This window comes from Eubalaena glacialis, chromosome X (assembly GCF_028564815.1).
Source record: "Eubalaena glacialis isolate mEubGla1 chromosome X, mEubGla1.1.hap2.+ XY, whole genome shotgun sequence".
Taxonomy (NCBI): domain Eukaryota; kingdom Metazoa; phylum Chordata; class Mammalia; order Artiodactyla; family Balaenidae; genus Eubalaena; species Eubalaena glacialis.
Window position 1 is genome coordinate 109,599,767 of NC_083736.1, and position 17,069 is coordinate 109,616,835.

Below are 17,069 nucleotides of genomic sequence, written 5' to 3' on the forward strand. Positions count from 1 at the left end.
AATTTTTAATTTTTTTTACAGTAGGTCTTTGTTGGTTATCTGTTTTATTTTATTTTATTATTTTTTTATTTTTAAAAATAATTTATTAATTTATTATTTATTTTTGGTTGCATTGTGTCTTTGTTGCTGTGCACAGGCCTTCTCTAGTTGCGGCGAGCAGGGGCTACTCTTCGTTGCGGTGCACAGGCTTCTTATTGCAGTGGCTTCTCTTGTTGCAGAGCACGGACTCTAGGTGCGCGGGCTTCAGTAGCTGTGGCTCGCGGGCTCTAAAGCGCAGGCTCAGTAGTTGTGGCGCACGGGCCTAGTTGCTCCGCGACATGTGGGATCTTCCTGGACCAGGGCTCGAACCCATGTCTCCTGTATTGGCAGGCGGATTCTTAACCACTGCGCCACCAGGGCAGCCCTCCATGGTTATCTATTTTAAATATAGCAGTGTGCATAGGTCAATCCCAAACTCCCAATCAATTTAAAAAAAAATTTTATTGGCATAGAGTTGACTTACAATGTTGTGTTTGTTTCTGCTGTACAGCAAAGTGAATCAGTTATACGTATACATATATCCATTCTTTTTTAGATTCTTTTCCCATATAGGTCATTACAGAGTATTTTTTAAATATTTATTTATTTATTTGGCTGTGCCGGGTCTTAGTTGTGGCATGCGGGATCTAGTTCCCTGACCAAGAATCGAACCCCGGCCCCCTGCGTTGGGAGCATGGAGTCTTAACCACTGGACCACCAGGGAAGTCCTGGTCATTATGGAGTATTGAGTAGAGTTTCCTGTGCTATACAGTAGGTCCTTATTAGTTATCTATTTTATATATAGTAGTGTGTAAACCTCCCAATTTATCCCTCCCCCTTAGTCACCTCTTTAAAGGCCCTATCTCCCAATATAGTCATATTCTGAGGTACTGGCGGTTTCAACATACGACTTTTGGGAGGGAAACAATTCTGCCTATATAACAGGTCTCCACAGTAAATTTGAATTGGCAGAAGAAAGAATTAATAAACTTGAAGATATATCCATAGAGATTATGCAATCCAAAGAACAGAGAGAAAAAAGAATGAAGAAAAATGAAGAGCCTCAGAGAAATATGGAACACCATTATGCACACCAACATATACGTAGCAGAAGTAGCAGAAAGAGAGGAGTGGGAGAAAGGAGGGAAAAAAAGATATTTGAAGAAATAATGGCTAAAAACTTTCCTGAATTTATTGAAAAACAATCTACCCATCTAGGAAGCTCAATGGACTCCAAGTAAAACAAATGCAAAAAGATCCATAAACAGACACATCATAATAAAAATGCTGAAATATAAAGACAAGGAACAAATCTCGAAAGCAGCAAAAGAAAAATGACTCATCATTTACAAGGGAATCCCAATAGGATTAAAAGCTGACTTTTTATCAGAAACAATGGAGGCCAGAAGAAAGTGGGACAATATATTCAAAGTGCTCAAAGAAAAAAAAAAAGACAGTCAACTAAGAATCCTGTATTGAGCAAAGCTATCTTTCAAAAATGAAGGTGAAATAAAGACATTCCCAGGTATATAAAAACTGAGAGACTTCATTGCTAGTAGACCTACCTTACAAGAAACAGGAAGTTTTTTAGGCTGATATCAAGTGACCCCAGATATTAGTTCAAATCCATACAAAAAACCCCAAAGAACACAGGTAAAGGTAATTGTTGGAGGAGGTCATCAAGATGTGATCGTTGGTTGACCCGAAAGCTGGACCCAGGCAATTAGAGGCTCCTTATCCCCCCACTACCCGAGTCAGTGGAATATGTATTCTACCCACCATTCCCACACTAGGTGCCATTTCAAGAATGTAGCCTTGAGAGAGTAATGCTGAATTGTTGAGACCACCTGGACTGAATATGTGACTGAACCCTGTTAAGGCCTCTATGTAAACTTTTAAGATTCTGGTGGGTGGATGCAGAGATTTACTTAGCTTGCAACCACCCAAGACAAGCCTCCTATGTAAGTTCCCTTGCTTATTAAAACTGCCACCTACAAATCTGGAGTGGTCTGCCTCTTTCATTGGTATCTCCTTACCCTCCGTGTAAGGGGGCGAATTTCAGATTTCACCTGGGGAACTCCTGAGGTTACAAACCAACAGTAGTTGTATAATTATTAAAGACAGTATAAATGCATATTTCTTCTCCTTTCTTCTCTTAACCAGTTTATATATTAACTGTAGAAAATGATATGTCTATAGTGTATTGTTGGGCCTATAACATATAGAAATGTAATATATTTTCCAATAATAGCACAAAGGAGGTGGGTGGAACAAAGATGTATTGGGCTAAGGAAATGATTCCAGATGGTAACTCAGATCTACCAGAACAAATAAAGAGAATCAAAAATGATAAAAAGAAGGTTAATATAACAGAAGGTATAAATATATACTTGTTCTCCTTTCTTTTCTTAGCTCCTGTAAAAGTCATAAAATTATATAAAGTAATATAATAATGTATTATTAGTTTTACATTTATAGATGTAATATGTGTAACAGTAATATCACAAAAAGGGGTAAAAGGGAATAAAAGTATATAGGAATGTTTTATATCTCACTGGAAATAAATTAGTATAAATCTGAAGCTGAATTTTTTTTTATAAAGGATATATTTCTTTTTTTAAAATTAATTAATTAATTAATTAATTTTATTTTTGGCTGCATTGGGTCTTCATTGCTGTGCACGGGCTTTCTCTAGTTGTGGTGAGCAGGGGCTACTCTTTGTTGTGGTGAGCGGGCTTCTCATTGCAGTGGCTTCTCTTGTTGCGGAGCATGGGCTTTAGGCGCGCAGGTGTCAGTAGTTGTGGCACGCGGGCTCAGTAGTTGTGGCATGCACTCTAGAGCCTGTGCTCCACAACAAGAGAAGCCACCGCAATGAGAAGCCGAAGCACGGCAGTGAAGTAGCCCATGCTTGCCGCAACTAGAGAAAGCCCGTGCACAGCAATGAAGACCCAGCACAGCCAAAAGAAAAGACATGAATGGTAAACCCTAGAGCTGCCATTAGGGAAATAATTCCAAAAATGTGAAAAAATCATTAAAGAAGTTAAAATGCTACATTAGAAAAATATTCACTTAATGCAAAAGAAAGCAGTAAAGTTGGAATAGAGGAACATAAATGAAAAAAAGCAAAATACAAACATACATTCAACTCTATCAACAGTAACAGTAAATGTGAATGGATTAAACAACGCAAAAGATAAAGTTTGTCACACTGGGTAAAAAAAACAAGATCCAACTGTTACTGTCTACAGGAGACATTTTTTTGGGGGGGGGGTGCCATCTTAGCTCCCCGACCAGGGATTGAACCTGTGCCCCTTGCAGTGGAAGCAAGGAGTCCTAACCACTGGACCGCCAGGGAATTCCCGGGAGACACGCTTTAGATTCAAAGATATAAATAGGCTGAAAAAGATATATCATGTAAACAGCAACCACAAGAGAGCTGAAATGGCTATACTAATATCAGACATAATAGACTTTAAAACAAAAAAAATGTTACTACAGATAAAGAGGGACATTCTATAATGATAAAGGGGTCAATCCATCGAGAAGATATAACAATTATAAAATATATGCACTTAGTAAAGGAGCACCAATATACATGAAGGAAAAACTGACAGGAATGTAGGGAGAGATGGACAATTCAATAATTTTTGAGACTTCAATACCCCATTTTCAATAATGGATAGAATAAGTAGGCAGAAGATCAACACAGAAATAGAAAAATCTAACAACGCTATAAACCAAATAGATCTAAGAGACACATCCCACTCTTAGAACCCTCCACCCAACAAGAGAATGTACATTCTTCTCAAGTGTACATGGAACATTCTCTAGAATGGACCAAATGATAGGCCATAAAACAAACCTCAATAAATTTAAAAGGACAGAAAGAATACAAAGTATGTTCTCTAGCTACAGTGGAATGAAATTAGAAATCAATAACAGAAGAAAAACTGGAAAATTTATAAATATATGGAAATTAAACAACATACTCTAAAACAATCAATGAATCAAAGAAGTCAAATGGAAGATTAGAAAATACTTTGAGATGAATGAAATGAAGACACAACATACCAAAACTTATGAGATGCAGCAAAAGCAGTGCTTAGTGGGAAATTTACAGCTTTAAATCTGTACATTAAAAAAAGAAAAATCTCAAATTAATCACCTAACTTTCTACTTTAACACACTGGAAAAGTGTCTTTTCCAACTAAACCTAAAGCAAGCAGAAGGAAGGGAATAATAAAGATTAGAGGGGAAATTAATGAAAGAGAGAACAGAAAAACAATAGAGAAAAATCAATGAAACCAGAGCTGGTTCTTTGAAAAGATCAATAAAATTGGTAAACTTTTAGCTAGATTGACTAAATAAATAAATAGCAAAAGAGAGAGGACTCAAATTACTAGAATCAGAAATGAATAGGGAAGTACCTGGCTGTCCAGTGGTTAGAACTCGGCACTTTCACTGCAGGGCCTGGGTTCAGTCCCTGATCAGGGAACTAAGATCCCACAAGCTGTGCGGCGCGGCCAAAAAAAGAAAAAAAAAAAAAAAAAAGAAAAGAGGGGACATTACTGATGATCTTATAAAGATAAAAAGGATTATAAATGAATACCATGAATAACTGTAAAAGAAATTAAAGATTAAAATGAATGGAAAAACATCCTGTGTTCACTGATTAGAAGATTAACATTAATTTTTTAAATTACTTTATTTATTTTGGCCACGTCGCCATGAGGCTTGCAGGGTATTAATTCCCTGACCAGGGATTGAACCCAGACCCTCAGCAGTGAAAGTGTGGAGTCTTAACCACCGGACTGCCAGGGAATTCGCGATATTAATTAATGTTATTTAGATGGCAGTGCTCCCTAAGTTGACCTACAGATTCAATGCAATCTCTATCAAAATTCCAGCTGATTTATTTGTAGAAATTGACAAGCTGACTCAAACATTCATAAGGAATTCATAAGGAATTGCAGGAGATCCAGAATATCCAAAACAATAGGAGGGCTCACACTTCCTGTTTTCAAAACTTTCTACAAAACAACAGTAATCAAGACCTTGTGGTACTGGCATAAAAATAGATATATAGATAAATGGAATAGAATTGAGAGTCCAGAAACAAGCCCATCTGCCTATGGTCAACTGATATTTTTACAAGACTGACAAGAACATTCAATGGTCTTTTCAACAAATGGTGCTAGGTCACTGGATAGCCACAGGCCAAAGAATGAAACCAAACCCTTATCTCATGCCATACACAAAAATGAACTCAAATTGGATCAAAAACCTAAACGTAAGAGCTAAAACTATAAAACTCTTGGAAACATAGGGGTAAATCTCTATGACTTCAGATTTATTTATCAGATTTATGTATTCTCAGATGTGATGCCAAAAGCATGAATAACAAAAGAAAAATGGTTAAATTGCACTTCATCAAAATTAAAACCTTTTGTGCTTCAAAGAATACCAACAAGAAAGTAAAAAGACAACCCACAGATTGGGAGAAAATATTTGCAAATTATATATCTGATATGGGCCTGGTATCCAGAATACATAAAGAACTCTTACAAGTGAACAACCCAAAGTCAAAAAACCCAATTAAAAAATGGGTAAAGGACTTGAATAGACATTTCTCCAAAGATGACATACAGATGGCTAACAAGCACATGTAAAGATGGTCGTCATTAGTCATTAGGGAAGTACAAATCCAAGCCATGATGAGATACCACTTCACAGCTACTAGGATTGCTATTAAAAAAAAAGGGGAATAAGTGCTGGTGATGTGGAGAAATTGGAGCCCTCTTACATTGCTGGCAGGAATATAAAATGGCACAGCTGCTGTGGAAAACAGTTTGCCAGTTCTTCAAAAAGTTAAAGATAGCATTACCAGGGACTTCCCTGGTGGCGCAGTGGTTAAGAATCCGCCTGCCAATGCAGGGGACACGGGTTCGATCCCTGGTCCGGGAGGATCCCACATGCCTCGGAGCAACTAAGCCTGTGCGCCACAACTACTGAGCCTGTGCTCTAGAGCCCGTGAGCCACAACTACTGAGCCCGTGCGCCTAGAGCCCGTGCTCCGCAACAAGAGAAGCCACCACAATGAGAAGCCCGTGCACCACAATGAAGAGTAGCCCTTGCTCACCACAAGTAGAGAAAGCCCGCGCGCAGCAACGAAGAACCAACGTGGCCAAAAATAAAAAAAATAAAAAAGATAGCATTACCATATGACCCAGCAATTCTACTCCTAGGTGAATACTCAAAAGAATTGAAAAACAGGTACTCAGAGATATGTACACATTTTCAGAGCAGCCCTATTCACAATTGCCAAAAGGTGGAAAATAAAAAATGTCCATCAACAGATGAATGGATAATAAATTGTGGTATATACATACAATGGAATATTATTCAGCCTCAAAAAGGAAGTTCTGATACATACTACAATGTGAATGAACCTTGAAAACATTATGTTAAGTGAAAGCCAGACACAAAAGACTACATATTACATGATTCTATTTATATGAAGTATCTAGAATAGCTAAATCCACAGAAACGGAATGCATATTGGTGGTTGCCAGGAGATGCTGGGAGGAGAGAATGAGGAGCATTTGCTTAATGGGTATGAGGTTTTCTTCTGGGGTGATGAAAATGTTTTGGAATTATATAGAGGTAATGTCACCAAACTGTTCCTTTTAAACCGGTTAATTTCTTGTTATGTGAATTTCACTTGTTAAAAAAAAATGTTTTAAAAAAGGTTAAACAGTTACCATATGACTTAGAATTTCCACTTCTAGGTATCTCCCCAAGAGAAATGAAGATGCACATACACACAAAAATGTGTGTACATGAATGTATCATTATTCATAATAGCCAAAATGTGGCAACAACCCAAAGTCCACCAACTGATGAATGGATAAACAAAATATAGTATAACCATAAAATGGAATATTATTCAGCCCCCTTAAGGAATGCATTGATATACTCTACAACATGGATGAACGTTGAGAGCATGCTCAGTGAAAGCAGGCAGTCACAAAAGGCCACATATTATATGATTCCATTGATATGAAATGTCCAGAAGAGGCAAATATGTAGAGACAGGAGATTAGTGGTTGCCTGGGGGGATGGAGAGTGACTGCTAATGGGTATGCTTTTCTTTCTATTTTTTTTTATTAGCAAATTTTTAAAAATGTTTAAAAATTTTATTGGAGTATAGTTGATTTACAATGTTGTGTTAGTTTCAGGTGTAGGGTATTGCTTTTCTTTTTGAAGTATTGAAAATTTTCTGAAATTAGATAGTGGTGATGGTTGCACAACCTTGTGAATATGCTAAAAGCCACTCAAGTGCATATTTTAAAATGGTGAATTATATGATATGTGAATTATATCTCAATAAAGCTGTTACAAAGAAGAGTACATGGGAGAGAAACAAAAGACATTAAGTATACATTATTCTTGGTTGGGCGAGAGGGAAGGAGAGATAAATAGCTAAAGAGGAAGATCAATGGAAAAAAAGCAAGGGAGTGATTACCATAAAAATCAGCATAGTGGTTACCTGTGTGTGTGATCTGGAGAATCTGGATAATGTGATGGGCTTCTTGAGTGTTGTCAGTTTTGTATTTCTTGACCTGGGTGGTGGTTATGCAAGGGGTTCCTATGTAACTACTTGTTATACTGCAAAGTTGTGTTTTATGCACTTTTCTCTATGTGCCTCTCTCCATCTCACTAAGTGGTACCACTTTCCACCTGGTTGCTCAGGTCAAAAATCTTGGGGTCACCTTGACTCTTCTATCTTACACCTCATATCTAACCTGCCAAGACAACTTGTCAGTTTTACCTTCAAACTACATTCAGAATCTGACCCCTTCTCACCACCACCTGGTTTGAGGCACTTACCATCTCTCACCTGGACAGCCTTTTTTTTTTTTTTCTGGCTGCGTTGGGTCTTCATTGCTCTGTGCTGGCTTTCTCCAGTTGTGGCGAGCAGGGGCTACTCTTCGTTGCAGTGCGCAGGCTTCTCATTGCAGTGGCTTCTCTTGTTGCGGAGCACAGGCTCTAGGCACATGGGCTTCAGTAGTTGCAGCATGCTGGCTCAGTAGTTGTGGCTCGTGGGCTCTAGCGCGCAGGCTCAGTAGTTGTGGCGCACGGGCTTAGTTGCTCCGCGGCATGTGGGATCTTCCCGGACCCAGGCTCGAACCCACGTCCCCTGCATTGGCAGGCAGATTCTTATCCACTGCGCCACCAGTGACGTCCCAACAGCAGTAGCCTTCTAACTGATCTCTCTGCTTCATCCCTTGACCCTCCTGCTCCGGTTTATTTTCTACATAGCAACCAGTTTCTTTTTTTTCTCCTTTGATTTGAAGGTGTTTCTTAATGAGATATAATCACATACAATGAAACGCACATACATGTACAGTCCAGTGAGTTTGGATAAATGTAGACACTTGTGTAACAAACACCCCAGTTAAGATATAAAACGTTTCCATTATCCCCCATAAGTTCCAGAAGGATCCTTTTTAAAGCCAGTGTTAGATCATGTTAGTCCTCTGCTCAGAACCTCCCAGTGACTCTCCATGTCACTGAGAATAAAAACTCAAGTTCTTACAATGGCTCATAAGGCTGTACACAGTCTGCCCTCGCCCCCCCCCCCATTACTTTTCTTATCTAATCTTAGAGTTCTTTTCTCTTCCTTCAGTCCACTCTGTACGGGCTCCCAAAACAGATAATTACATTTCTTCCTCACTGTTCCTAGGACATGTCAGGCACTTTCCTGCCTTAGGGCCTTTGCACTTGGTGTTCTGTCTGGAATGCTCTTCTCCCAGATACCTGCTTCATTTAGGTCTCTGCTCAAATGTCACCTTATCAGAAGAGGCCCTCCCTGACCACCCTATATAAAATAACATGCCCCCCCACCCCGCACTCTCATCCCCTTACCTTGCTTCATTGTTCTTCATAGCACTTAGCTCAATCTATTATATATTATGCATGTATAATTCTGTTACTCTCTCTCATGTAAGTTCTAGAGTGCAGGGACTTGAATGCTTTTGCTTTGGCTGTATCTCCAGTGCTTAAATCAATGCCTGGCATAGAGTGGGTGCTCAAAAACTATTTATTAAATGAATGTCCACAGCCTCCGGTCTAGTCCAGTCTGCCATCACATCGCCTGGACTAGTGCACGAGCCTCCTAACTGATCTCCCTGTCTTGTGTCCGGTCTTCACGATCCATTTCCCACACTGCAGAATTATCTTTTAAAAATTCCGATCTGATCATCTCACTTTCTTTCTTAAAACCCTTTGATGGCATCCCTTTGCCCTTCTGATAAAGTCCAGAGTCCTTAACATGACTTGCAAGGTGGCTGACTTGGCCCTGACTACCATCCGTCTTTTTCCTCCAGCATCCTGGTCTGCTTGGAGTTCTTAGCTGAAGCCAGTCTCTCACTTCAGGTCCTTGGTATACACTAACCCTCTGACTGTGATACTCTTCCTACCACCCCCCTTTCAGGTCTCAATTTGAGGGTCATCTCCTAGGGGAGCCTCCTCTGAGCTCTCAGACTAGGTTAGCGCCTTCAGAGTTCAGCTGCAACTCATCTCTGCTGGCATGCTTTCTTTTCCTCCCCATATTTTTTTTTTTTTTTTTTGCCACGCCACAAGGCTTGCGGGATCTCAGTTCCTCAACTAGGGACTGAACTCGGGCCACGGCAGTGGAAGCCCGGAGTCTTAACCATTAGGCCACTAGGGAACTCCCTCCATATTTAATTTTTTTTTTAATTTGTAGGAATAATTATTTAGTTTTCACCTATGAAATGAAGTTGTACCATTTAATTAAAGGTAATAAAAAATATTTCTTTTAAAAAATTTAATCATAAACTTTGTAAACATGAAAAATACCTTGAGTACACCACTGATTTTTGCTACTCATTGTCCTGTTTCTTTCCATGACACTTTTTAGAACACTGTCTTGCTTTGCGTTCCACCTCAGTGTAAGCTTCTCTTTCTCCATCTGCCTCTACAACATCCTCTTTCCTGTTCTGCTGTTTTTTTGTCTCATCTCTTAAATGCTGTTTTCTGTGTGATGCTTTCTTTAGCCCTTTTCCCACTAGGCTTCTCATGTATCCCCACTGTACTTAATACATTCTGTTAAAGAATGTTATCACATTATATCAAGTGAGTTTGATTCTGAACTCCCCCAAAGGCTGGGATTGGCTTAATCCTGAGAGATCAACCCAGTGCACTTTTGTTCTTGTACTCATCACACCTGCACTGTTTGATGTCCAGCTCCATGAGGTAAGGGGCTATGTCTACCTTGTTTGCTAATATCCCGTATGCCAGGCATGGTGCCTGACAGAGTACTTGCTCAAAGAATATCTTTAAATGGACTAACGAATATGAATATAAAAACTCTAACCCACAATTTATTCTTACATCTGTTTCCTGGGATCAGCCCAAATTCTAGTCAGATCAATAAAAATTTACTGGTCATTTGCCCTAACTGGCCTCCCTGCCTTCCATCTCCCTGCCATCTATCCAATAGCCTGCAACCACAGTAACATTAAAAAAAAAAGTCGGATTGTGTTCCCCTCCCCAAGTCTCTATCTCCTCATTACCAACAGAATATAGTCAAAGCTCCTCGGCTTGGGTTCAAGGCTTTGGCCCTGATCTCCTTTTTCAAACCTCTCTGGGTTTATTTATTAAGTGCTTATTATATGCCAAGCACTGGCCTAGTCACTGAAGAGTTCACAAACTAGTTGGAAAGACAGGCACATAGATTAACTTTAATAGGGCGTGATCAGCTCTATTACAGGGTCTGTGAGAACACAGTTTCAGACAATGGATTATAAAATGTTAGATTTTTGCCGTCTGCAGGTTCACAAGTTCAGTCTAGAACTGCATGTCTAATACGGTGGCTATCAGCCACATTTCAAGTGCTGAACAGCCACACGAAGCTAGTGTAGTGGCTATCATACTGGACCGCGAAGCATAGGCCATTTCAGTCATCCCTGGAAGGGGGGTTACCTATAGGTGCTTTAAGGAGAGCAAGGAGCATTTCCCATACGCACAGGCTGTGGGACTACCAGTCCCCCAACCCAATTCTCCCACTCCCACTGCTCCCCTCAACCCCCAACAGACACACCTTGGCTGGGGTGTATTTTGAAGTAGTACGGGCTCCCAAAACAGATCATGTATGAAAGTACTTTTGTAAATTATTACGTGATGCAAAAATGTGATATAATAAATAGGTTCAGTTCTTGTTTTCATCACAGCTTTGGTCGCTTCAAGCAAATTCTAGCTCTTTTCTCGAACTTCTCCCATCCCCCAAATTTATGCTAAAGGGTTTTGAAAAGTATCTGTTACACACAGGCAGCATTTATACCAGGTAAAAATCCAGGTTATACCTACCTTGATGCTTTTACAAGCCATCCATCCAGGACCCTACTTCACCACCCGCCTTTTCCTCTCACCTTCCCTAGAAAGGAAGAACACGAATTAAGATTTCCAAAACAACAAAACATTTATTTTGAGATTCGAGAATAATGGGAAAATTAAGTAATGGGAATTGGACCCTCATCGGGGTCTTCTGGGAAATCGGAAGCACCACCCTTTTCTGCAGCTCTATGCTTCTCCAGTTTAGCAATCAATTCTTTCGCTGGATTGAAGACGCCATTGGTCTGCTGGTCACAGACATAGCAGCGCGGGGTGGTGCGGAAATGCTGCAGCGCACAGCTCTCGCAGAAATAATGCCTGCACTTGGTGACAACTGGGTTTTGGAAGGTCTGGCGACAGATGAAACACTTGAATGGTATTTCCTCCTCATCGCTTCCCACTTCATAGTTTTCGTCCTCATAGACACCATAGCGACCCTCATCAAGCTCACGTTCGATCTGCCACCCATGCTTGTAATCTGAACGGTCATGGAGGAATTTGCAGCTGTCTCCGAAGCCGCAAAAACCAGTCTCCTTGTAGTCCTTACAAATGTCGGGCTGGTAATCCCAGCGCACGGTGGCACGCAGATGCTCGGGAGCTCGGATGGGGCCCTTCCTCACCATCCCGGAGGAAGCATTGCCCATAGACGTATCCTTAGGCTTCATGTATTTCTGATAATTATTGATTCCCCGATAGATCTTGTCATCTTCCTTGCCCCTCAGCTCCTCCTGGATCTTCTGGCTGCGCTCAAAGATGGCTTGCGCGTCACGTTCCTTCTCTGTGTCTAGTTCGTAGACAGCAGTCGCCCCCATATCCTCTGGCCCCACGGGTTTCGCCGAGCGAGTGGACTTATAGACCACGCCGAGGCTCTCGGGCTCGTTCTCCCCCTCTCCCTCCTCGCTACTCAGGTCGCCGTAAGCCGCCTTCTGTTTACCACTGCCACGGGTTTTCTGTATCATCGGATTGTGGGTCGCCCGCTTCTTTTCCGGGCGGACCACAGTGTTGCCTTCGTCACTGCTGCTGCTGCTGTCTCCGGACTCTTGGTCGCAGACTGGGCGCTTTCTGCGGCCTGCAGCCCCTTTTCGCACAGGCTTTTTGAAAAGAAAGGTGCACACCTGGTCTGTCGTCTTTCCTGGAGAAAGTTGCTCTGCCATTTTAAGAGTTTCGAGCTCCGAAACGGCTGTGGCCTGCTGGGTGGCGCGGAGCTGCTTCACGTCACTGCACGTCTTACGCTCGACCGCGAGTCGGTACAAAATCGGCTGCGGAAAGACGACTGTGGGAGCGAGAGTGTGCGAGAGCGCGGGCGCGCGCCACTCTTGGGCCCTGCCGCGCCCCGTCACTTCCTCCGGACGCGTACGTGACCCCGCCCCGCTCGTGCGCTGCCGCGGAAGTTACCGGAAAGGGATTGAAGCCGGGTCACCTTTAAGGAGCTTGGAAGGAAGTGTTTGGCCTTGGTAACGGTGTCGCGATGTGGTTCGAGATTCTCCCCGGGATCGCCGTCATGGCCGCGTGCTTATTCATCCCGGGAATGGCCACTGCACGCATCCACAGGTTCACTAACGGGGGCAAGGTAAGGCGGCTTCTCCGGCCCGGCGGCTGACTCCACCGGCTGGCGTTACGAAATGGGCGGTGGGGTCGGGAACCCGTTAGGACCCGGAGACTCCCTCCGAGATGGGGAATACCGAGATCGGCCCTCCCTTTTTTTTTTATTGCCTAAAAGCAGAGGCTTGCGGAACGAAGCCGACGGGAACCGTATTCTACTTTAGCAAGAAACAGCTGGTTGCTAGGTGAAGCGTGGGCAGGAGGGCGGAGTAGAGTTTTGGGGGCTGGAAAGGCAGGAGATTGAAAGAGGTAGGTCCAAACTGCTAGGCAGAGGAGAGAGGCGTCAATTAGTCTTGCCCCACTCCCTCTGACCTCTGGTCTCCTTTCTTGCTGGATTTTGATTTTAATTTCTCGCATCCATATCTTGGTCTTCTTGTTTTTCACTTTTTTCCTAGCCTTAGTTAGTTTGTTTTGTTTTTGGCCCCGCCGCGCGGCTTGCGGGATCTCAATTCCCCGACCAGGGGTTGAAACCCGCTCGGGCAGTGAAAGCGCCCAGTCCTAACCACTGGACCGCCAGGAAATTCCCCTTAATTAGGTTTTTTTACCTTGACATTTTTTTATCCTCCCACTTTCTCTTGCCAGCCTTTAGGAACTTAGGTCATGCTCCTGTTTTTCACATTAGGATTGTGATTTTCCTCTCTAATTAGTCCTTCACATTATCTCTAAAGTACAGAGTATAAATGTATTTACTTTCTGGTTTTGTGATTGTCTTTCACTTGTGATCTACCACTGTTGTTTCTTCTCATTAGGGTCCCCAAAGGGAACAAGTAGTCATGACTTTAAACAAAAAAAAAAGGGGAAAGAAAAAAATGATGCTGGTTAAAATAGAAAGTGTAAGAACTCATGGTTACCATCTTAACTCTAAAGTTTAGTGGTCCGATTTTATTTAGGATTCTGGTCTTATATTGTTAATTTGGTTTTTATATCAGTGATTGCATTTTTCTGGAATATCACTTATTAATATCCTTCTATTGGGTCACTCATCTTTATAAACTACAATAACAATTTCTTTTAATTGTAGGAAAAAAGAGTTGCCTATTATTCATATCAGTGGAATTTGATGGAAAGAGATAGGCGCATCTCTGGAGTTAATCGTTACTATGTGTCAAAGGTAAGATGGCTCTGATGCTAGCCCATCTGTCAGGGTTGAGGTGCATTCTGGTTAATGTTTTGCCAAAGGTCTTACAGCAGACTGGGAAAATGCAAACTAAAATAGCACTGTCTTTTACATATTTAATGATCCTTTGTATTTCTTATTATGTGGATCATCTGCCCATATCCTTTCTTGCTCTGTTATCTTTTTCTTTTTGATTTATAGGGCTTCTTATATATATATTACAGATATTAATCTTTTGTCTCTTTTATATGTGGCAAATATTTTTCCCAGTCTGCTGTCTTTTTTACTTTATGGTGGCTTTCATCAGATAGTTTTTAATCTTGATGTTCAGTTTATCATATTTTATTGTTCTGGATTTTGGGTTTTATATCTTGTTTACAAATGACTTTTGTACCCAAGATTCTAAAAATATATTTCTACAGTTTCTCCAAATACCATTACAGTCTTTTTTCCTTTTTTACATTTAGTGCTGTGACCTGTCTACAGGTCATTTTGGGGTATAATGTGAAGCAAGGATTTAACTTTAGTTTTCTCCAAGAAACAGCCAGTTGTCACAGTTATCTACATATGGAAAAGTCCATTTTTTATTTGAAATACCACTCTAGTAAACTAAATTTCCATATACACATGGGCCTGTTTCATGAATGCACTCTTTTATACTCCATTGGTTTGCCAGTTCCTGCACCAGTACATTAAAGAATTACTATAATTTTATATTTGATTGAATCATATGAAACTGCTGTTTTTGTGGGTCAAATATGGTTCAACTTAATAGTATGTTCTTATACATTGTAGGAGTTCATCCTTATTATTCTTGTAAAAATTTTTACTATTTTATACTTTCTCCTTGCTAATTCACCCTTCACAGCAAATCTAGGTAAATATTAATTCCATTTTATAGATGAGAAAACAGAAGGTCAGAGTGATTAAATTACAGTATAAGGACTCAACCTATGTGATCTGCCTCTCGGTATAGTGCTATTTGAGAATCTAATCTGATGAACATGATGATATATATCTACTCATCTAGAGTGGTATTTCTCAAAGTATGGTTCAAGAATAACCAAAAAACAGGAGAGTGGGGGAGGAATTCCCTGGCGGTCCAGTGGTTAGGACTCCGAGCTTCCACTGCAAGGGGCAGGGACACGGGGCACGGGTTCGATCCCTGGTCAGGGAACTCAGATCCCGCAAGCCGCACAGCCAAAAAAATAAAAAAAGAAAAGAAAAAGTATGCCATCAGGATCACCTGGCATGTGAGATAAAATACAGATTCCTAGGACCCTGACTGGACCAAATGAATTAGGATTTTTACAAGGTGGCTCCTAGGACTATGCAATTTTAATTTCTCTCAAGGTGATTCTTCCTTCAATTGAAACAGAATACGTGGAATGTGTTATTTTAACACCTGGAAGAAATGTCATCACTGATTACTCTTTTACTTTGTTGTTTCTGAAGTATTTGGTTGTGAACTGAGTTAAGATAGAGTGGTCTTCTGAATAGTGTCATGCTTACAGGGCAAGAGTTCTGGAGTTGGGGGTCCCTGAACTTGAATTCTGGCTCTACTGCTTCCTTACCGACTTAAACAAGGGACTTTAAACCTCTCTGAGCCTCCATTTTTTTCACCTGTAAAAAAGTAGAATGGGGCTAATAATATCTTCCTGATGTTGGCTGTTATTTTATAAAATGGATTTACCTTACTGTCCTCTGACTCTGAGGGTGCTTTGTAGAAGGATCCAGGTGGTAAATAGTTGCTTTACTTTAGTTTTGATTGCAAGTGGAAGGGGGGGTTGTCTTTTCATATAAAGTGGTATGTTTGCTACTGTCAGAAAATGAAAATTAGGAGTCATTATAGGTTATAGGAATCATTGTAGGTTATAGTACATGTACATCTTTGACAGGAACAGAATTCTCACATTTTCCTTTTTAAACTGTTTTTCAGGGTTTGGAGAACATTGATTAAGGAAGCATTTTCCTGATTGATGAAAAATAACTCAGTTATGCTTGTCTACCCCTGCTAGAAGGTTATGCAGTGTATTGTGTAGCATGCAGTGTATTTTGTAGTGTGTAATAAAAATAAAACAAAAAAGTAAAATCAGAGGTTTTCTTTACTTTTTAAAATGGTACTACACAAGATCAAGCAGTCTACCCAATGTAGCTTTATCACTTTAAAAAAACTAAAGGCAACTGAGGCTTGTAAAATTATAGACGTAATGTACACCAAGCACCGATCACTGTGCCTGGTGCCTAATGTGTCACAAATGGTAGTTCCTGCTATTGTAATATTACTGAAAACCATTGTTTCTTCAGAGATTGCTAGGAGAATACAGAAAAAGTAGTACTTTGTTTTTTTTCTAGTTCCTTTTCTGGGTGAATCCTATGTGCTTAAAATTCCAGACCGCACCTTCAACTTTGATGCACTCTGTATCCAGCACATAGTATTCACTTCAGTGTTGATTTTTATTTTAGATTGCTGTGTAGAGCAGCAACAACAGTGATTATGTTTATTAAAATGAGTGTACCGACCATTTGAAATAAAGAATTGCATGTTCAGATGATATGAAGATCTGAAAAGGTGTAACTACTGTGAAGATGGTGATACTCCATGTGTACAGATCAACACCCCAGGTGACCACAGGACCTCTGGGTGAGAAAACTAAGTTACTTGTCATCCCCATCTTTTACCTAGTTTAACATTTGATCTGCTGGTGACCTTAAACACACCTGCACTGTATAGTTTCCGTTGACCTCATCTTACAGGACAGGGCTTACAGAGGAAGGAGGTGGCAGTCCCTCTTAGAGGAATACTGTATATTGTGCCACCCTGTGATGATGAAACTGTTTAAGGAAAGCTGTGGTCATGGTTAAAAATTTAATACAACCTCTAGTCTTTATTTAGTGCTACACAGGGCTCATTTTGC

General features: G+C 40.7%; 2 protein-coding genes across 2 annotated transcripts; one reads left to right on the forward strand and one right to left on the reverse strand.

Annotated features, from left to right (window-relative positions):
• Positions 1-11,495: 11,495 nt before the first annotated feature.
• RNF113A (ring finger protein 113A) lies at positions 11,496-12,837 on the reverse strand. The gene has a single exon (XM_061178272.1). It carries the CDS (start codon positions 12,584-12,586, stop codon positions 11,552-11,554), a length of 1,035 nt encoding a protein of 344 aa, XP_061034255.1. The 5' UTR covers positions 12,587-12,837; the 3' UTR covers positions 11,496-11,551.
• On the forward strand, positions 12,801-16,243 carry NDUFA1 (NADH:ubiquinone oxidoreductase subunit A1). Its single transcript, XM_061178273.1, has 3 exons — positions 12,801-13,002; positions 14,056-14,145; positions 16,091-16,243. The coding sequence occupies exons 1-3, from the start codon at positions 12,901-12,903 to the stop codon at positions 16,109-16,111; spliced, it is 213 nt and encodes a 70-aa protein (XP_061034256.1). The 5' UTR covers positions 12,801-12,900; the 3' UTR covers positions 16,112-16,243.
• Positions 16,244-17,069: the final 826 nt, after the last annotated feature.

Coding starts and splice junctions, on each gene's coding strand:
- RNF113A (XM_061178272.1), bottom strand. CDS start 12,586: ATGGCAGAGCAACTTTCTCCAGGAAAGACGACAGACCAGGTGTGCACC.
- NDUFA1 (XM_061178273.1), top strand. CDS start 12,901: ATGTGGTTCGAGATTCTCCCCGGGATCGCCGTCATGGCCGCGTGCTTA. Junction 13,003..14,055: donor GGTTCACTAACGGGGGCAAG/GTAAGGCGGCTT, acceptor TTTTAATTGTAG/GAAAAAAGAGTTGCCTATTA. Junction 14,146..16,090: donor ATCGTTACTATGTGTCAAAG/GTAAGATGGCTC, acceptor ACTGTTTTTCAG/GGTTTGGAGAACATTGATTA.